The sequence below is a fragment of the Dendropsophus ebraccatus genome, chromosome 6, assembly GCF_027789765.1.
Source record: "Dendropsophus ebraccatus isolate aDenEbr1 chromosome 6, aDenEbr1.pat, whole genome shotgun sequence".
NCBI lineage: Eukaryota > Metazoa > Chordata > Amphibia > Anura > Hylidae > Dendropsophus > Dendropsophus ebraccatus.
In genome coordinates, this window is record NC_091459.1 from 7,696,844 (window position 1) to 7,719,401 (window position 22,558).

General features: G+C 47.7%; 1 protein-coding gene across 1 annotated transcript in view; it reads left to right on the forward strand.

Moving 5' to 3' along the window:
- The first annotated feature begins 6,254 nt into the window (after positions 1–6,254).
- Positions 6,255–22,558, forward strand: part of LOC138794626 (solute carrier family 12 member 9-like) — a 174,436-nt gene continuing 158,132 nt past the window's right edge. The window contains exons 1-2 of the mRNA XM_069973396.1: positions 6,255–6,726; positions 14,801–14,935. Coding sequence (XP_069829497.1) covers positions 6,561–6,726; positions 14,801–14,935 — 301 coding nt within the window. The 5' untranslated portion in view covers positions 6,255–6,560. The remainder of the gene's footprint in view (positions 6,727–14,800; positions 14,936–22,558) is intronic.

A 22,558-nucleotide genomic window follows, 5' to 3' on the forward strand; every position in this document is an offset into this window, starting at 1 on the left:
TCTCAAATCCATTCCTGGCTTTGGCTTCAAAAATCTGTCAGATACATCTCTCTGTGTAAACACACCACAACTTTGCAACATGATTGCGGGGACTGCTGACCGCTAGTAGATTGGGACCTCACAAAAGCCCCCGAGTCTGATGTATTGATTTCCGTGGGCAAAGTCATTTATAAATCCTCATGTAGAAAAGAATGAAACACCTTCTCACTTTTCTTCCACATGGGAACTGCCTCAATAGGCCTGGAGGGGGATCAGCAGCAGTGCATGTGTCCGGAACGCCCCCTGTACTTACCCGCTTGCTGCTGCCACGTATAGTAGCGGCGGCAGCGAGCAGGGAATGAGGAGCAAACAAGCACTAAAAGCGCTCGTTTGCTCCTTACAGTCTATGGCTATGTTCACACTATGTATTATTTTTTAAAAGAAAGGTCGCTGTTTTCAATTAAAATTTCAGCCTGGGCGGCATTGCACTGAAATCAATGTAATGTTGCCGTTCCATGCACACATCGCGGCAATAAAGGACGTTCTGTGCAGCCGTGCAAAAGAATGATCGTGTTAGTAAATAACGGCCGCTGTTACGTGAACAGCGGCCGTCTTTAATCTTCCATGTACACACAGATGCAGTCTGTTCATCCCTGGTGTGTATGGAAACCAATGCCTAATTGATTTCCAGACACACCTGGAATAGGCCATATGGAAATTAAGGTTCCTGTGGCCATCAGGACTCGGACAGCCACAGGAACATGCAAACACCGTCCGGTGCTAAGCAACGGCCGTTGTAAGACTGTGTGAGAACATAGCCTGTGTCCATGTTGTCCAGGACTCCCTAGGGGAATATCCAACTTCTCTGCTGCGAGTTTGAACAATGTTGCCGAACCAGAACAGTTCACAAATTTGGCTGAACACTATATAGGAGCCATTGTGTCATTGTGACCGATATGCTAAAGCAGTAGTAGTATCGAAGCTCACAGTTAGGCAGTGTTCACACTGATACGCTGGAGCAGTAGTAGTAGTAGTAGTAGTGGGGCTCACGGTTAGGCAGTGTTCACACCAATATGCTGGAGCAGTAGTAGTAGTAGTAGTGGGGCTCAAGGTTAGGCAGTGTTCACACTGATACGCTGGAGCAGCTCAGTAACGGAGCTCACGGTTAGGCAGTGTTCACACCGATATGCTGGAGTATTAGTAGTAATGACGCACACACAGGGGCGTAGCTAGGGGTTCAGCCTAGGGGGGGCGAGTGAGTCTGAGTGGGCCCCCAACCAAGGTTACCCATAGGAAACCTCAGCAGTCGACAAGGATTTCTGAATAATAAAGGGAATATTGTTCTACATTTCTGATAGTGAATAAGGATACAGAGCCGTGTAAGAGGCTTCTACATCTGGAATATAGAACCGCAAAAAAGTAAAAGGGCTTAAGATTAGAAAAATATAGCTACCTTCTTCCACAGACAGCACCACTCTTGTCCTCAGTTTGTGTGTGGTATTCAACTAAAGTGAATGGAGCCAAGTTGTGATACCACACACAACCTAAGAGCAGGGGTGGCGCTGTTTTTGGAAGAAAACAATTATGCTGTTTTTCTTTTAATTCTGGAGAACCCTTTTAACCAGATTATCTTTGCCTAAAAATAATAGTGGTATAGGTAATAAGCTTTTAGACATCTATCTATCTATCTATCTATCTATCTATCTATCTATCTATCTATCTATCTATCTCCTGTCTGTCTATCTATCTATCTATCTATCCATCTATCTCCTGTCTGTCTATTTATCTATCTATCCGTCTATCTATCTATCTATCTATCTATCTATCTATCTCCTATCTATCTATCTATCTATCTATCTATCTCCTATCTATCTATCTCCTATCTATCTATCTATCTATCTATCTATCTATCTATCTATCTATCTCCTATCTATCTATCTATCTATCTATCTATCTATCTCCTATCTATCTCCTATCTATCTATCTATCTATCTATCTATCTATCTATCTATCTATCTATCTCCTATCTATCTATCTATCTCCTATCTATCTATCTATCTATCTATCTATCTATCTATCTCCTATCTATCTATCTATCTATCTCCTATCTATCTATCTATCTATCTATCTATCTCCTGTCTGTCTATCTATCTATCTATCTATCTATCTATCTATCTATCTATCTATATATCACTCCATCTGTCTGTCTGTCTACCTCTCTGTCTGTCTATCTATCTCCTATCTATCATCTATCTATCTCCTGTCTGTCTGTCTGTATGTATGTCTGTCTGTCTATCTATCTATCCATCATACTGAGTACAAATGCTGGAAAAGCTGGGTGACCTCCATTATACTGACTACAGGATACTGGAAAGGCTGGGTGACCTCCATTATACTGACTACAGGATACTGGAAAAGCTGGGTGACCTCCATTATACTGACTACAGGATACTGGAAAAGCTGGGTGACCTCCATTATACTGACTACAGGATACTGGAAAAGCTGGGTGACCTCCATTACACTGACTACAGGATACTGGGAAAGCTGGGTGACCTCCATTATACTGACTACAGGATACTGGGAAAGCTGGGTGACCTCCATTATACTGACTACAGGATACTGGGAAAGCTGGGTGACCTCCATTATACTGACTACAGGATACTGGAAAAGCTGGGTGACCTCCATTACACTGACTACAGGATACTGGGAAAGCTGGGTGACCTCCATTATACTGACTACAGGATACTGGAAAAGCTGGGTGACCTCCATTATACTGACTACAGGATACTGGAAAAGCTGGGTGACCTCCATTACACTGACTACAGGATACTGGGAAAGCTGGGTGACCTCCATTATACTGACTACAGGATACTGGAAAAGCTGGGTGACCTCCATTACACTGACTACAGGATACTGGGAAAGCTGGGTGACCTCCATTATACTGACTACAGGATACTGGGAAAGCTGGGTGACCTCCATTATACTGACTACAGGATACTGGAAAAGCTGGGTGACCTCCATTATACTGAATAGAAGATTCTGGAAAGCTGTGTGACCTCCATCATACTGAGTACAAGATGGTCCCAGAGCTGTATGTATATATATATATATATATATATATATGGCTCCTCCTGATTATTTGGTCATATATATACTGTATATAGCTGCTGTGTCTGGTCAGTGGTGTGGGTGGGTGGTTGTGTGTCTGTCTGTGTGTTGTCACTCCTCTCACAGTACCTGACACCTTCCAGCGCTCAGCAGCCTCACTTACTGTCAGAGCTGCTGCTGGATGACTTCAGTCCCTCTCTGGCAGCCATGGACGGCAGGATCCCTCCAGCTGCTGGTCCCTCCCCACACATGTCTGTAGTGGCCGGGGCCCCCAAGAAGCCAACAGCACCTGGCAATAGCGGGCCCCTTCAGCTGTCGCATGCCGTGCCCGGCCAGGGCTGGATCTTCTCCCTGCTTCTTCCTCACACGCTGCTGCTTCTCCCCTCCCCCTCACTGTCCTACAGAGTGTGGTATGAGGGGGAGGGGCCAGCAGCAGCTTGTGAGGAAGAAGCAGGGAGAAGATCCTGCCCTGGCCGGGCACGGCATCCGACAGCTGAGGGGGCCCGCTATTGCCAGGTGCTGTTGGCTTCTTGGGGGCCCCGGCCAGGACAGACATGTGTTAAGGCTGTCTGCAAAAGCAATAGCTTTTGCAGACAGCATTAACTGTCTGAGACCTTAGTGGGCCCCTGCCTGAGTGGGCCCGGGGGCGACCGCCCCCTTTGCCCCCGCCTATTTTCGCTACTGCGCACACAGTTAGGCAGTGTTCACACCGATATGCTAGAGCAGTAGTGGTATCGGCGCTCACAGTTAGGCAGTGTTCACACCACCTTTACAAACACATAACCTTCTTCCAACCATATGTAAACTATTGTCTGGAGATGGGTCACTCATGTATCCAGCAGCCGCTGCGCCGGATCTGTGCTCCTCTCCAGGTTATAGTCACACTGTTATATTCATCCACCAGCAGATCCTTCAGCTTCACAGAGAAGAGTCCAGAAAAGAAAGGAAACTACTATGGAAACCCATCAGACCAGGAACGTCTGGGATCTCTAGTACGTGGGATACAGAGTGTTCAGCAGGGACAGAGGCCGAGGTCACCTGCAATGTGATTGCTGTTTTTCTTTTCTGTCGAAGGAGCAGAACAATGGTTGGTGGAGTCATCACAGGATGGGCGCCAGAGAGGGACGACAAACCCCATTAAAGGGGTAGTTCACCAAAATTTTATTTCTTTCAAACCAATTGGTGCCAGAAAGTGCCAGAGATTTGTATTTTACTTCTATTGGCACACAATGCTGTACAGAGCTCCGGTGTGATCAGTAGGATGGGCACACAATTCCGTACAGAGCTCCGGTGTGATCAGTAGGATGGGCACACAATTCTGTAAAGAGCTCCGGTGTGATCAGCAGGATGGGCACACAATTCCGTACAGAGCTCCGTTGTGATTAGCAGGATGGGCACACAGTACTGTACAGAGCTCTGGTGTGATCAGCAGGATGGGCACACAATGCTGTACAGAGCTCCGGTGTGATCAGTAGGATGGGCACACAATTCTGTAAAGAGCTCCGGTGTGATCAGCAGGATGGGCACACAGTACTGTACAGAGCTCTGGTGTGATCAGCAGGATGGGCACACAATGCTGTACAGAGCCCCGGTGTGATCAGTAGGATGGGCACACAGTACTGTACAGAGTTTCGGTGTGATCAGCAGGATGGGCACATAGTACTGTACAGAGCTCCGGTGTGATCAGCAGGATGGGCACACAGTACCGTACAGAGCTCCGGTGTGATCAGCAGCACCATGGGCACACAGTACTGTACAGAGCTCCGGTGTGATCAGCAGGATGGGCACACAGTACCGTACAGAGCTCCGGTGTGATCAGCAGGATGGGCACACAATGCCGTACAGAGCTCCGGTGTGATCAGCAGGATGGGCGCATAGTACTGTACAGAGCTCCGGTGTGATCAGCAGGATGGGCACATAGTACTGTACAGAGCTCCGGTGTGATCAGCAGGATGGGCGCATAGTACTGTACAGAGCTCCGGTGTGATCAGCAGGATGGGCACACAGTACTGTACAGAGCCCCGGTGTGATCAGCAGGATGGGCACATAGTACTGTACAGAGCTCCGGTGTGATCAGCAGGATGGGCGCATAGTACTGTACAGAGCTCCGGTGTGATCAGCAGGATGGGCGCATAGTACTGTACAGAGCTCCGGTGTGATCAGCAGGATGGGCACACAGTACTGTACAGAGCCCCGGTGTGATCAGCAGGATGGGCACATAGTACTGTACAGAGCTCCGGTGTGATCAGCAGGATGGGCGCATAGTACTGTACAGAGCTCCGGTGTGATCAGCAGGATGGGCACACAGTACTGTACAGAGCCCCGGTGTGATCAGCAGGATGGGCACATAGTACTGTACAGAGCTCCGGTGTGATCAGCAGGATGGGCGCATAGTACTGTACAGAGCTCCGGTGTGATCAGCAGGATGGGCGCATAGTACTGTACAGAGCTCCGGTGTGATCAGCAGGATGGGCACATAGTACTGTACAGAGCTCCGGTGTGATCAGCAGGATGGGCACATAGTACTGTACAGAGCTCCGGTGTGATCAGCAGGATGGGCACATAGTACTGTACAGAGCTCCGGTGTGATCAGGAGGATGGGCACATAGTACTGTACAGAGCTCCGGTGTGATCAGCAGGATGGGCACACAGTACTGTACAGAGCTCCGGTGTGATCAGCAGGATGGGCACATAGTACCGTACAGAGCTCCGGTGTGATCAGGAGGATGGGCACATAGTACTGTACAGAGCTCCGGTGTGATCAGCAGGATGGGCACATAGTACTGTACAGAGCTCCGGTGTGATCAGCAGGATGGGCACATAGTACTGTACAGAGCTCCGGTGTGATCAGGAGGATTGTTACACAATGCTGTACAGAGCTCCGGTGTGATCAGGAGGATGGGCACATAGTACTGTACAGAGCTCCGGTGTGATCAGCAGGATGGGCACACAGTACTGTACAGAGCCCCGGTGTGATCAGCAGGATGGGCACATAGTACTGTACAGAGCTCCGGTGTGATCAGCAGGATGGGCGCATAGTACTGTACAGAGCTCCGGTGTGATCAGCAGGATGGGCACACAGTACTGTACAGAGCTCCGGTGTGATCAGCAGGATGGGCACATAGTACTGTACAGAGCTCCGGTGTGATCAGGAGGATTGGCACACAGTACTGTACAGAGCTCCGGTGTGATCAGCAGGATGGGCACACAGTACTGTACAGAGCTCGGTGCCCGGGGCGGCAGTGGTCTCGGCGCTGTACACGGATCACTCGCTGGGCGGACATGCTGGGAGTTGTGGTGTGAGAGGGAGGCGCGGTCACGTGACGGGGACACCTCACACACTTCCTGGTGATTTCCCCGGGTGACAGAGCCCCGTACATCCCCCGCCGTGTGCTCAGGGCTCCGGGTGACGCCTCGGAGGGCGGGGAGGACGGTACCTGAGCTGTCACACGGTGTCCCGGCACAGAGCGGCCATGGATGAGCGGAGCCCGCTGGTCACCTACAAGCTCAGCGTCTCCACAGACGAGACGGCGCGGAATGGACCGAACCGGCAGCGCGCCCGGAAACTCTCCACCTTCCTGGGGGTCGTGGTGCCCACCCTGCTGGCTATGTTCAGTGTGGTGCTCTTCCTCAGGATAGGTAAGTTACCTCCTCCCCTCCTTACTGACGAGCTCCCTCTGTATATACCCGCGGCTTATATCTCATATCCTCCAGTAACGTACAGCGGCTCTCCTGTCCCTGCCGCCTCACAGCTCACCTCACAGATCACCTCATAGATCTCCTCATAGATCACCTCATAGATCGCCTCACAGATCACCTCATAGATCACCTCATAGACTGCCTCACAGATCACCTCACAGATCACCTCATAGATCAGATCACCTTATATATCGCCACACAGCTCACTTCACAGATCTCCTCATAGATCACCTCATAGATCAGATCACCTCATAGATCACCTCATAGATCACCTCATATATCTCATATCCTCCAGTTATGTCCAGCGGCTCTCCTGTCCCTGCCACCTCACAGCTCACCTCATAGATCACCTCACAGATCACCTCATAGATCGCCTCACAGATCACCTCATAGATCACCTCATAGACTGCCTCACAGATCACCTCATAGATCAGATCACCTTATATATCGCCACACAGCTCACTTCACAGATCTCCTCATAGATCACCTCATAGATCAGATCACCTCATAGATCACCTCATAGATCACCTCATAGATCACCTCATATATCTCATATCCTCCAGTTATGTCCAGCGGCTCTCCTGTCCCTGCCACCTCACAGCTCACCTCATAGATCACCTCATAGATCTCCTCATAGATCACCTCATAGATCACCTCACAGATCACCTCACAGCTCACCTCATATATCGCCTCACAGATCACCTCATAGATCTCCTCATAAACCACCTTACAGATTACCTCATATATCAGATCACCTTATAGATCACTTCATAGATCGCCTCATAGATCTCCTTATGGATGACCTGATGGTATCAACCTATCTGAGGAGCTACAGGGACCCCCAGAAGAAGAGACTCAGGAACAGGGACCCCCAGAACAGTGCACAGGGACCCCCAGAAGAAGAGACTCAGGAACAGGGACCCCCAGAAGAAGAGACTCAGCTACAGGGACCCCCAGAAGAAGAGACTCAGGAACAGGGACCCCCAGAACAGTGCACAGGGACCCCCAGAAGAAGAGACTCAGGAACAGGGACCCCCAGAACAGTGCACAGGGACCCCCAGAAGAAGAGACTCAGCATCAGGGACCCCCAGAAGAAGAGACTCAGCTACAGGGACCCCCAGAAGAAGAGACTCCGCTACAGGGACCCCCAGAAGAAGAGACTCAGGAACAGGGACCCCCAGAACAGTGCACAGGGACCCCCAGAAGAAGAGACTCAGCTACAGGGACCCCCAGAAGAAGAGACTCAGCTACAGGGACCCCCAGAAGAAGAGACTCCGCTATAGGGACCCCCAGAAGAAGAGACTCAGCAACAGGGACCCCCAGAAGAAGAGACTCAGCTACAGGGACCCCCAGAACAGTGCACATGGACCCCCAGAACAGGAAACTACGCTACAGGGACCCCCAGAAGAAGAGACTCAGCTACAGGGACCCCCAGAAGAAGAGACTCAGCTACGGGGACCCCCAGAACAGGAGACTCAGCTACAGGGACCCCCAGAACAGGAGACTCCACTACAGGGACCCCCAGAAGAAGAGACTCAGCTACAGGGACCCCCAGAAGAAGAGACTCAGCTACAGGGACCCCCAGAAGAAGAGACTCCGCTATAGGGACCCCCAGAAGAATAGACTCCGCTATAGGGACCCCCAGAAGAATAGACTCAGCTACATGGACCCCCAGAAGAAAAGACTCAGCAACAGGGACCCCCAGAACAGTGCACAGGGACCCCCAGAACAGGAAACTACGCTACAGGGACTCCCAGAAGAAGAGACTCAGCTACAGGGACCCCCAGAACAGTGCACAGGGACCCCCAGAACAGTGCACAGGGACCCCCAGAACAAGACACTCGGCTGCAGGGACCCCCAGAAGAAGAGACTCGGCAATAGGGACCCCCAGAAGAAGAGACTCGGCTACAGGTCCCCCCAGAACTGGGCATCATCTACAGGTCCCCTAAAGCAGTTCATGAGGTACAGGGACCCCTAAACCAGTGCAGCAGGAATGATATCCCAATAATAGTGTAGAGTACTATATGCAGATACCCCCAGGGTGCCAGTCTTATACGCCTCCACAACAAAGCATCTCATGGAATACCCCACACCAGTGGACCAGTGACGCCCCCAGACACAGCTGCATTCTACTCTCCACATAGTCCCATAATGCTGTCCAGGTACAGAGCCCCGATATAAGTATAAAGCACCCACTATAGAACCACCACAGCACACTCGTACAGCACAGCAGGGGCAGAGTACGGGATAACGGCAGGCTGTGTGCAGCTCTACATCTGGCGGTAGGGAACATCAGGTCTTCATGTCCTGCATGCAGCTGCTCTGCAGTGGACGGTCAAAGTAGGGGACAATGGCGGTGGGCTGTTGGCCCTGTTTGATGGTGGTTGTTGTCGTGTACGGTTGCAGTAGACAGGATAGCAATGCTCTATAGTCAGGCATTCACTTGGACATGTCTCATCCAAACCAATTGACTGCCTAGAGCACAGGTGTCAAACTCAGGCCCTCCAGCGGCATGATGGGAATTGTAGTTTTTCAACAGCTGGAGGGCCTGAGTTTGATACCCCTGAATCTAGAGTGTATTGGGACCTTCTAAAGAAACTGAGGGAGATAAACCACTGCAAGAGGTGTCTGGAAGCAGCTCGCCCTCCATTCCAAGTGTCCGGGTGAGCTGAGCCCACATGTATTTGGAGAGATTGGGGCAGATTGCTGATCAGCAGTATATAATCAATATAAATCTTATTGGTATGGCTACCTTATGATGTGTTATATATAATGGACGCTTGTCTCTGGTTCAGTGTTTGCCCCTTCACGTACACAGGTCCATATCGACAGCTTTAACCCCTTGAGGATTTAACCTGCTTTGGAGTCCTCAATGAGTAATCTTTTTCTTTCAAAGTTATATAGATTTGTAATTTATTTCTATTTAAAAAGTCACCAGTCTTCCAGTACTTATCAGCTGCTGTATGTCCTGCAGGAAGTGGGTGGTATATTCTCTCCAGTCTGACACAGTGCTCTCTGCTGCCACCTCTGTCCATGTCAGGAACTGTCCAGAACAGCAGCAAATCCCCATAGAAAATCTTCTGCTCTGGACAGTTCTTGACGTGGACAGAGGTGGCAGCAGAGAGCGCTGTGTCAGACTGGAGAGAATACACCACTTCCTGCAGGACATACAGCAGCTGATAAGTACAAGAAGACTGTTTTTTTTTTTTAAATAGAAGTAAATTACAAAGCTCTGGCACTTTCTGGCACCAGTTCATTTAAAAGAAATAAATATTTGGTGAACAACCCCTTAAATTTCCCAGGGCTCTTTCTCTGTTCTGCTCTCTGTACCTGCACCTGCCAATGGACCAGCACCATTTATCATGGATTTAGTACCAGGTGGATATAGACGTGTGTTACCCACAAGGCCATTTTGCTAGTCGCCATATCAAGTGGGTTTTTCCAGCCATGTTCCCTTTTTGATAAGTAACAAAACCAAACCAACCTGATTTGGTAATATGTTGTCATATGTTTAGCTGTTTGTACAGTGTATGAGGTTTAGAGACTGAAACTGAAACCCGGAGCTGTATGAATAGGAGCGCACATTCCTTTCTGTAGAAAAAATTGAACAAAGAAAATTAGACCTGCCCTTAAAGTGCTGTAAAGCAGGAAGCTGATGTAGGTGTACACGGCTATAACATTTATATATTGTGTATAAGTGCCAGGAAAAATCACTTTATGTGCATAAGTGTATATTGGGGATTTGTATAACTTTTGGGGGGCAATACAATACTTTACTAAAAAATTTTGCCAGACTTCTCCTTTAAAGGATTATAAAATCCTGCAGCTGACAGGGGAGGAAATTGATTACATATATTAACTTATTTCTCCCAGTGCCTGTGGGGAGCGGAAGGACCGGCCACGGGAACCCCGCTGAGCTCTGGGATCTCCAGCGCCGACACATCAAGACCCGGCTGTTGGACTCGGCCACTCAGCTAATCAGTGACTGGGTTGGGATGCCTCTCTAATCACTGATTGGCTGAGTGGCCAGTCCATCAGCCAGGACAGGCATTTCCCCCCCAAGTCGTGGCAACATCACAACTCGAGGAAAAAAAACATCCAGCGGGGATCTCCAGGTCGGTCCAGCCGCACTCTGTGGTTTTATTAAAGGGCTGGGGTGATTTTCAGTGTATGGCCGGGGAGGGGGTGGATATAGAAGCCGCCAGTCACTTACCTCCCCGGTTCCAGTGCCGGGTCCCAGATTGCGCTGCCCTATTCTCTTGTCCGGCTGCCGCTTCCTGATCTGAGCTGCGGCTTGAGACGTAACGTCTCAAGCCGCAGCTCTGACCAGGAAGCGGCAGCTTGACGGGAGAATGGGGCGGTGCGATCCAGGACCCGTCGCTGGAACTGGGGAGGTAAGTGACCAGCGGCTTCTATATCCACCCCCTCCTGGCCATACACTGAAAATGACCCCAGCCCGGTGTACCCCTTTAATTTCTATGTAGCGGTGACTCCTGAGGTAATAGGTTTGCTTTAATGGGGTGCTACAAAAACATGGCCACTTTCTTTCTGAGACGGCACTCCTCTTGTCTCCAGTTTGGGTGCAGGTTCTGTAACTGTTCCATTGAAGTGAATGGAGCTTAAAGGGGTACTCCAGCGGGAGGGCTATTTTTAGATCTGGCCGGGGAGGAGATAGCAGAGAGAAAAGACGTCCACTTACCTCCCCGGATCCAGCGGCGGGTCCCGTATCGCGGCGCTCTGGTCCCCGGTTCCTGGCCGCTTCCTGGTTTCTGACGCAGGCTTGAGAAGTGAGGTCTCAGTAACAGAGGCGGGATCTGTTTCAAGTCCGCTCAGATCACCCCTCTGTCACTGACAGGCTGAGCGGACTTGAAACGGATCCCGCCTCTGTCAATGACAGGCTGAGCGGACTTGAAACAGATCCCGCCTCTGTCACTGACAGGCAGAGCGTACTTGAGATGTCACGTCTCGAGCCTGCATCAGACACCAGGAAGCGTCCGGGGAACGGAGCGCTGCGACACGGGACCCGCCGCTGGATCAGAGGTGAGTGGACGTCTTTTCTCTCAGCCTCCTCCTCCCCGGCCATATCCAAAAATAGCCCCCCCCCCTCCGCTGGAGTACCCTTTTAATTGCAAACCTTACCTGACCTGGAGACAAGAAGGTCTCTGGAAGAAGGTGGCCATGTTTTTGTTGCACTGGATAACCCCTTTAGGGTGCTTTCACACCTACCGTATCGCAGCAGAAAATCTGCTGCGGATCCGCAGCAGATTTAACTAAATGAATGAACACAGCATCAAATACGCACTGTCAAATCCGCTGCGGATCTGCTGCGGATCCGCAGCGGATTTGACAGTGTGTATTTGATGCTGTGTTCATTCATTTAATTAAATCTGCTGCGGATCCGCAGCGGATTTTCTGCTGCGATACGGTAGGTGTGAAGCTACCCTTAAAGCGGTTCTTCCCAGAGAACCTGCTGATATGCCGCAGTAGCTGTGTATCTCCGTAGTACATAGCCATTAGTTTAACCCCTCTCCTCCCCCGCATTGTTTGTTCAATCACTAAATGCTCTTATGCAGATTACTAGCATTAGGGTATTGCTCTGGGCCAGAGAGCATCACCGCGGCCCATGGGACTGCAGGACTGCTTCCCTACACAGCTGTCCTATATAGAGCCCTCTATGCAATTATGAATATGCATAGTGGGCGGGACCGGAGGGGGGGGGTCTGGGCGGGGCTCGGCGATGCTCTCTGGCCCAGAGCAACGGCCTAAATGCTCTTATGCTAGTAATTTGCATAAGAGGATTTAGTGATTTTACAAACAATTGGGGGGGGGGGGGGCGGGGGATCCAGGGCTTAAAGTAACGGCTATCTAATACTGAGGGACCCAGCTACTGCGGCATATCAGCGGGTTCTCTGAGAACTTGCTGATAGTGTCGCTTTAAGTGTGGGTAATGAAGTGCAGCTGCTGTATTACTCCTTTATCAATGGGTATCTGGTTACATTCAATAATGTCTGTAATGATACCAGAGGTCTCCACACGACCTGAGCAGGTGGTCGGGGTAAAAGAAAATTTAGATTTTGCCAGGTACTTGGTGCTGTGCTCAGGTATAATGGTATACATTCTGGTGGCTTTCTACTTGCTATTACCATCTATTGCTGCAGTCCCATCTATTGCTGCAGTCCCATCTATTGCTGCAGTGCCATCTATTGCTGCAGTGCCATCTATTGCTGCAGTCCCATCTATTGTTGCAGTCCCATCTATTGTTGCAGTCCCATCTATTGCTGCAGTCCCATCTGTTGCTGCAGTCCCATCTGATGCTGCAGTCCCATCTGTTGCTGCAATCCCATCTGTTGCTAAAGTGCCATCTATTGCTGCAGTCCCATCTGTTGCTAAAGTGCCATCTATTGCTGCAGTCCCATCTATTGCTGCAGGCCCATCTATTGCTGCAGGCCCATCTATTGCTGCAGTGCCATCTATTGCTGCAGTGCCATCTATTGCTGCAGTGCCATCTATTGCTGCAGTCCCATCTATTGCTGCAGTGCCATCTATTGCTGCAGTCCCATCTATTGCTGCAGTGCCATCTATTGCTGCAGTCCCATCTATTGCTACAGTCCCATCTATTGCTGCAGTCCCATCTATTGCTGCAGTGCCATCTATTGCTGCAGTGCCATCTATTGCTGCAGTCCCATCTATTGCTGCAGGCCCATCTATTGCTGCAGTCCCATCTATTGCTGCAGTGCCATCTATTGCTGCAGTGCCATCTATTGCTACAGTCCCATCTATTGCTGCAGTGCCATCTATTGCTGCAGTGCCATCTATTGCTACAGTCCCATCTATTGCTGCAGGCCCATCTATTGCTGCAGTGCCATCTATTGCTACAGTCCCATCTATTGCTACAGTCCCATCTATTGCTGCAGTGCCATCTATTGCTGCAGTCCCATCTATTGTTGCAGTCCCATCTATTGCTGCAGTCCCATCTATTGCTACAGTGCCATCAATGGGTGACTTTTTGTACAAATTTTTTAAAACTAACAAATAGGGAGCGCATCTCTTAATTTTCTTGCTTTTATTTAAATCTCATTTGGAGCCGCAGAGTCAGAAGTTTAATTTTGTTAACCCTGTTTTGATAAATCTAATCTATCCCACAGAAAAACAAACAGTACATCTACATTGTCCTTATACATCTATATATGTATATTGACAGAAAGCAATTAGGCCTGATTGTTAAGGGGTTAATATTGGTGTGCCATATGAGCAGTGCCAGTCTGATTGGTCTATGTTCAAGTGTTCAGACCCATACTAGTCGGGAGAATGAGCAGGGAGAAGGCTGCGCTGAGCGCGGTTCTCTACCAGCTCTGTGTCAGTCGGGTTCATAATGTAAGTCTATGGAGCCCGACTAATTATGCTGACACACAGTGGGGAGAGAGCGTGCTGCAGCATGGTCTTCTCCTAAATCGTTCTGACGATCATCATGGTATCAGCACTGATACATGACATGTTAAAAGTTTTCTATGATGCCAATGACACTTTAAGTTTAGCCCAACGTTGTTTTCTGGCACCGCTCTAAGCAGAACAATGTCAAGAGAAAAATGATACATGAGTGGACCATAGTGCAGCCCTGAGGTCATATGTATAATGGATAAAGATGTGTCCGAGGTCAGATGAGAGAGCCAGCGCCAATCCTGCTGCTCAGCCAAAGGCTTCGTGTCCACGTGGCTGAAAAACCTCAGCAAAATCAGCATTTCTTACAATTGGTGAAATCTGCTGCAAAACTGTCTTGTAGATAAGACATTCTGTGAATATCAATACACTACATGTACATGACCATGTGAAGATTATACTGTACTGTATGGATAATACAGGACCAATACACACCATGTAAATAACTGTGCAGAGAATATCTGTGCAGACAAACGTGTTTTAGTCGGGGCTTAGTGACACCTACACATTGTGGTACATATAGAATATGGCTGATCCGTGCTGGTAAAATCTAATCTTGTGTTCTTTTTTTTTGCAGGGTTTGTGGTTGGGCAGTCTGGCCTGTACGAGGCAGTGGGCATGCTAGTCCTCTCTTATTTTATCATTGGTATGACTGTGCTGTCGGTCTGTGCCATATCTACCAATGGAGCGCTGGATGCTGGTGGAGCTTACTGTATCCTTTATGGGAAAACAGTGTAAGGTACATAAAGGTAGAGGTGTTTCTTACATTGGCTTTTCATAGTAATGTGATGTGCTTTTATAGTGTCCTATGCATGACGCCAAGAAAAATTATCATGTCCCTTTGGTGGTATTTTGGTAATATGCTGAGGGTATTGTGTTGCTGGGTGGTGTAGTGCAACCTTAGGGCTCACCTTCTGAAACCTTCCTGTCACGGTGGGGTCCGAGGGTGCTGGGGCCCTTGTCTTCTTCAGCATACTCGCAGGGACATATCATTTTTAATAAAAGTCTTCACACAATAGCGGTGAAAGTATATCAAGACTTTACTTGAAGGATAAATATATACAATCCAATACAGGGGGCATCTAATGATGGCAAACTGTTGGCTTGATCAGAGTCCTTTGCTTCAGGGGGAGGGTTACTTTGGTTACTATAGCTTAGACTTGGTGGATAAATAGGATTTCAAAGAGACAGACCTGTTCCAGAGACTTTATAGCTTTCCGCCTTTATAAGGTACGTGTGAATAGGTACTTGAAGTTACTGAAGAGACTTGACGCTGTCGACGCTCACTATCATGTAGGAGGAAGACGCATGGACACACACCTTTTTTATAAGAAGGCAGGGGCAGGGGGGAACATAAAAAAACAACCTTAACGCACCCCGCCAGCTTCAGGGATCTTCTCTGAGCCAATGTCAGGACCCGGTTGATTGACTGCCCTCTCAGCCAATTAGTGACTGGGGCAGGACTCTGCTGCAGTCACTGATTGGCTGAGCGGGCAATCCATCAGCTGGAAATGTATTTCCCCCTCATTGTCACATTATCATGACTAAATGTCTCCTTGTGGGGGTCCCGGAGCTGGTGTAGCAGTGGGGTGTAGGCACGTGGAGAGGTAAGTTAGTGGTCTCTAATAACTTCCCCCCTGCCCCTGCCCCTGCCAGCTGCCCAAAGATGAAAATGGTCTGACTGGACCTGCAATTCACATTGTAATCTACTGACACCATTAGATAGCTGTTAGAACCAGGGCTGTGGAGTCGGTAAGCCGCAGATCCGACTCCAACTCAGACTCCAACTCCTGAATTTTATCAGGACCGACTCCCTACTCCGATTCCGACTCCTTCATAAATGGCCAGTCATGTACCAGGGGAGTTTTTTTTTATCACACTGGCTCAGCAGCTTCTCCCTAATGTCCTACATGATCCTGGGGCGACTTATAAAACATACAAAGGAAGCTTCTCCTGTGGATGCAGCCAGTCTCCAGCCTCCATGTCCTGAACTACTCAGAACTAGACTAGTTCTAACTATTTCTAACTAAATATTCACCATACCTAAAGAACTACTTTACAACACTGCTTACAACTTTGCTTACTGCTAACAATGCCAAATACCTGTAATATAGAGGTCAGCCATAGTGATATACAGAGGGTCACACATAGTGATATAGAGAGGGGTCACACATAGTGATATAGAGGGGTCACACATAGTGATATAGAAGGTCACTGTGGGGGCAAGCAATAGCACGCACACACACAGCCTACTGCAGCCATAGCATACACCCACACCCACAGCCTGTTGCAGCTATAGCACACACACACACAGCCTGCTGAAGCCATAGCAAACACACACAGCCTGCTGCAGCCATAGCACACACAGCTTGCTGCAGCCTTAGCGCACACCACACACACACATACACAGCCTGCTGCGGCCATAGCACACATACACACAGCTTACACAGCCATAGAATACTGAAGAAAAACACACAACCTTCTCCCAGAGAGAACACACCACACTGAGGACAGAGGTTACTGCTACACTACTTATGTCTTCTCCTTCTCCTCTATATTACACAGGATATCTTCATATTACACTGCTGCTCATATACAGTCATCCCCCATTCAGGAAGAGAACAGCACAGATCTCCCCCCACACAATGGACTATTCCAGCTCAGAAACAATCTGCCAAATAGTGACCGACAACTTTTCCATGACCCCTTTATGTAATAGGACCAGTGTCCTATTACTGATATATTCCCTGACCACCCTTATGTAATAGGCCCAGTGTCCTATTACTGATATATTCCCTGACCACCCTTATGTAATAGGGCCAGTGTCCTATTACTGATATATTCCCCGACCACCCTTATGTAATAGGGCCAGTGTCCTATTACTGATATAATCCCCGACCACCCTTATGTAATAGGACCAGTGTCCTATTACTGATATATTCCCCGACCACCCTTATCTAATAATGCCAGTGTCCTATTACTTATATATTCCCCGACCACCCTTATGTAATAGGGCCAGTGTCCTATTACTGATATATTCCCCGACCACCCTTATGTAATAGGACCAGTGTCCTATTACTGATATATTCCCCGACCACCCTTATGTAATAGAGCCAGTGTCCTATTACTGATATATTCCCCGACCACCCTTATCTAATAATGCCAGTGTCCTATTACTTATATATTCCCCGACCACCCTTATGTAATAGGGCCAGTGTCCTATTACTGATATATTCCCTGACCACCCTTATGTAATAGGGCCAGTGTCCTATTAGTGATATATTCCCCGACCACCCTTATCTAATAATGCCAGTGTCCTATTACTGATATATTCCTCGACCACCCTTATGTAATAGGGACATTGTCCTATTAGAATGTTGCTCATAATATATATTCATGAGCAGAACTTGTAAATTTCATATCAAAATTCAATTCTACATTTTTTTAAAGATTTTTTAGCTGGAGTCGGTACATTTTTTTCCGACTCCGACTCCAGGCAAAGCTAGTTCCGACTCCGACTCCAGCCAAAACTAGCTCCGACTCCACGACTCCGACTCCACAGCCCTGGTTAAGACACAAAGACACACAGTACCTTTCATATACCTGTCTGTGCTTCCATAAGATAGAAGAAAGCTTTTATTTTCTGGTGTAAAGTCTCGAGGAGGCATTCCCAACCTGAAGGGCTGAGTGCTGGGATGCTTTCTTGCTCTCCCAAACCTATCCCTGCTTGACTGACAGCATCCGGCTCCAGGCCCTACTTCCAAATATAATTCTTGCAGTGTACATAGAAATTGTGTGCAGATACAAGATTTGGAAGCAGGACTTGTTTGTGACTTTTAAATCAAGCCGGAATTGGGAGGATAAGCAATAGGATGTTACAATCCTCAACACGTCGGAAGTTTGGAAAAGCCATTTTAACACCTGGCACTTGAGAATAAAACGTTTTTATCTGTTGAAGCACAGATGGATACATGAAAGGTGCCATGTGTCTGCTTGACCTAAGATCTAAAGGCCCTATTCCACGGAACGATTATCGTCCGTATTCCGTAATCGTCCTGTGGAATAGAGTGCAATGATCAGCCGACATCGTTCATGTCGGCTGATCGTTGCAGTCGCTTGTTTTTCAACATGTTGAAAAACAAGCGACTGATATAGCAGCGATCTGCTGCTGCTGCTCCGTTGAGAGCGCTCGTTTGCTCCTCTAAACGACCCGTGTAATAGGCCCTTAACATTGTCAGCAGTTTGATTGCAGCTAACAGGTTCCCTTTAAAGAAGAAATCTAGGCAAATTAATAGTTACAAGGCAGGCATGGGGTGGGGGTGGTGGGAACACAATAAAAAAAAACCTATACTTACTGGTCCCATGCCCCTGCAGCACAGCATCACAAAGTTTCTGGACCCTGCCGGATGACATCTTCTCACCATTTCTTGCAATGTCACAATGCGGCAAGTGGTGTCCTGCCCCAGTCACTGACTGACTAAGCGGGCATACAGCAGCCGGGTTGTGGCGTAGCAGGAGGGCAGAGATATTAAATTTGCGTGGGGGTTCAGGAGCGGGATGTGGCGCTGCAAAGGCATGGTCAGTATAGGTTTTTTATTATGTCCCCTGCCCATTCTGATTTGTTTTGTTTTTTTGCCTGGACTTCTTCTTTGAGCTCTGTGGCTACTCTAAATATCATTAAGGGTAGAAACGCACATACCGTATCTGCTGCGAATACCGTCCCTGTCATTTTCAATGTGATTACATATTTGAAGCAGGATAGTTATCCCGATGTGAGTATGTAAATGTCGGCCCCCTTAACCTCCTGCCGCCTGGAACATACTTTACCTGCTTCACACTCCAGCTGCATCTGAGGCTCCTGGAGGTCCTGCCCAGCCAATCAGTGACTGCGGTGGGGCCGTACACTGGTTGGCTGAGCAGGACCTATGTATGGAATCACATTGAACCCTTATTGCACACGGAGCGCTGAGGAGGAAAGTATGTCTCTTACCTTCCTCCTCGGTGCTGTTAGAAGTGTAATCCTTGGTCCAATTGGAACACTGCCCCACAACAGAGCGCCAATCTGGTCCACCTTCTCCATTGATTATCATTAGAAGAAGCAGGCCGGCTCGTGCGATGGCAGCAGGGCAGTGCTCCTAACAGTGCTGATCCAGGCCGTAGGTTACACTGCTAACAGCTCAGGAATGGAACTGTGCACAATAGGGGGGGGGGTATCAGCAGGTTAGACTTGTCTAAGTTGCGACCCGATCAAGCAATATGCCATCACTTCATTGGATTGGAATAACCCTTTAATAGAGAGGAGACTTATAATAATGCTTCTCCCCATACCGCCTCCTTTTCTCCCATTGATAAGCAGGAATAATGTTCTATCAGACCGTCCCCATCCATTACCTGCATTACTTTACCTTACGGTTATTCGTCTTACTCCTTTAGGCAGCAGAAATAAATGAATGCAATTAATATTTTTGTCTGTGCTGTTCATTCCGCTGCTTAGTTTTTGGATACTACTGTGGGTGATAATACTGAGAAGACATTTCTTTATACGGTTGTCTATTCTTACTGAAATGTAACATTGTTTATTAGATAGTTCTTCATTTTAATCTTGATTTTCTTATGAAGTATGAAGGTGCAATCCAATAATGTTTATTAATAGTAAAGCTCAACAACTTTATGGGCCCCTTCTTCAGAGCATCCCGCATGTACTCTAGCCGGCTGTGGCAGCCCCTCCAAATTACAGAGATGGGTTCAGTCCAGAGCTTGTTGTACCTCTTTGGACATAGTGAGAACACAGAAATCACAGAATTACTAATAAAATATGAACATTGACTGCAGTGAAAAATTGTATAACATTCTTATAAGCCTCTGCCTCCCAAAACCTGAATATAACGTTATCAAAACATCATATGAACCGATAAATATTAAAACCAGTCAGCAGAAAAATATGAAAGTCATGGCTGTCAAAATACGGTGACACGCAGTGATTTCATTTCACAAGAGAAGTAGAACTTAAAAAAGAATAGCTGTTTCCTGTTCACCGTCCTCTACAAGTATGGCGACATGAGAGCAAATCATCTGGAAAGGTTCTTCCTGTTTTGGTGTGTGTGTGTGTGTGTGTGGGATCGGCCAATGATACAGGGTTTTCTTATTCCATTGCATCTGAATTTGGTTTTCTGTACTGTACATTGTTGCAGGTTTATGCTGTAGAATCTACAGTACATCACACATTCCATGTGTCACCCTAAAAAAACTGAAACATATTCTTTTTTTTATGTATTTTAAGTTCCGGCCACTTATTTTTCATTTTATTTTCTGTGCCGATTAAAGGGTAACTATCAGCAAGTTAGTTAAATCTAACCTGCTAATATGTTCCCATTGCACAGGAGACACTGAGGAGGAAGCTATGTCTCTTACCTTCATCCTCGGTGCCTTTCCGGTGCAGTTAGTGAGTTCGATGAGACTATAAGGAGCCCTGCCCCGCCCCCATTGCGCCAATCCGCCCCGGCCAGCCCACCCCTTTCTAATGATAATGAATGGAACAGGCCTACTGGGGGCACATCGGAACTATGGGGGTGGGCAGTGCTCCTAACAGTCTCACCAGACCGTGGAGCAAAATACTAACTGCACCGGAATGTAAGACACATACCTTCCTCCTTGGCTGCTCCTGTGCAATAGGGACATATCAGCAGGTTAGATCCGTCTCCCTTTAAGTGGCATGACTCCGTTTCCCTTTCAGTGGCATAAATCTGGAGCAAACACTTCTGCATGCTTAGAGATAAGTTGGAGTCTCAGCACCTGAAAAAAAGAATGCGTAAAGATAACAGGGGGATCAAGGACCGATAGTTATTGTAGGTTTGTCGCAGATCAATTTTTAAACCAAGACCGTGTCGCCTCAAAATTTACAAGTGCCTTGTGATATACTGCAGTTACTTACATCGTCCACTGGATGGCATACTACTCCTTAAAGTGAGGAGTAGTTCCCTGAGTTTATATTTGTGGCTAGATAAGCCAGTGAATCTCTTAATTTTACAATATACAATGAAGTAAGCTCTATTCAGACTAATGTTTGAGCCCTTTCTTTATACAAGTAGATTAGCGCAGCAGGTTTCCTGTTCAGGCATGAAAGTGTGATATACCAGCGACCGACCGACGGCGTCTGATCGTGTGTACAGTGCTGAAATAAATGAGGCTGTTAATGGAGAAGTTTCTGTAGGCCTTTCTTGTTATAACAACTGAGTAAGTATTAAAGGGGTAGTCCAACCATTTACAATTTTTGCTCTAGTGCTGGAGCTGCAAAGAAAATAACAGACCTCCTTATTGTACCTAAGCACACTCCCCCGGGTTCCCCACTGAACACTTTGGATGCCACTTCCTAGATGGACTCCTCTCAGTAGTGGTACCCCGGCCAGCCAGTGACTGAAGCAGGACAGGACCACGGCCATTGACGAGTCTACTGCCGAGACGAGTTCCTCTAGATGGTGGCCGGAGCGTTCATCAGAGGCCCAAAGACTGACAGGAGGACCCCGGGGGACCTTGGTAGGTAAAAAAAAAGCATGTGTGTTGTTTTCTATGCAGCCTCAGTACTATATATAAATGTTTAAATGGTTGGAGTACCCCTTTATTGTTTTATCAGCAGGGGTTCGACCACAGAGAATACCTGCTTTTGTTACAAGAACAAAAGGACCATGGCCTTTTTGGCTTTCTTTAGGTAAAAAATAAGGTCTGCGATGATGCAGGGTAGGAGAAAATCTGAAATTCTGAGAAGAATTGAGAAAGTACTGGAGCCCTCCTCTCTTTGTCCTACATTACACCAGTTACCTGTTTATTTTAGAATTAAAGGGATTGTTAACCAAAAACCTTTGCTTTCAAACCAACTGGGGCCAAAAAGTGACAGAGATTTGTAATTTACTTCTACTAAAAAATATCAAGTCTTGCAGTACTTATCATGAAACGAAAAATTCCATCCACGGCTTCAATAAAATTATGGTAGCTTTATTGGGACATCACAAAACAGAAAACAAAAAAAAAATAAAAGATAAAAACACGCTGTATGTCCTGCAGGAAGTGGTGTATTCTTTCCAGTCTGGAGAGCAGGAGAGGTTTTCTATGGGGATTTGCTGCTGCTCTGGACAGTACCTGACATGAACAGAGGTGGCAGCAGAGAGCACCTTGTGAGACTGGAAAGAATACACAACTTCCTGCAGGACATACAGCAGCTGATAAGTACTGGAGGTCTGAAGATTTTTTAATAAAAAATTTTCAGGGAACTACCTCTAGCAGAAGATTAGACAGATCTAACCTGCTGATAGATTCTAACAGGACAGGGGATAGGGAGTGC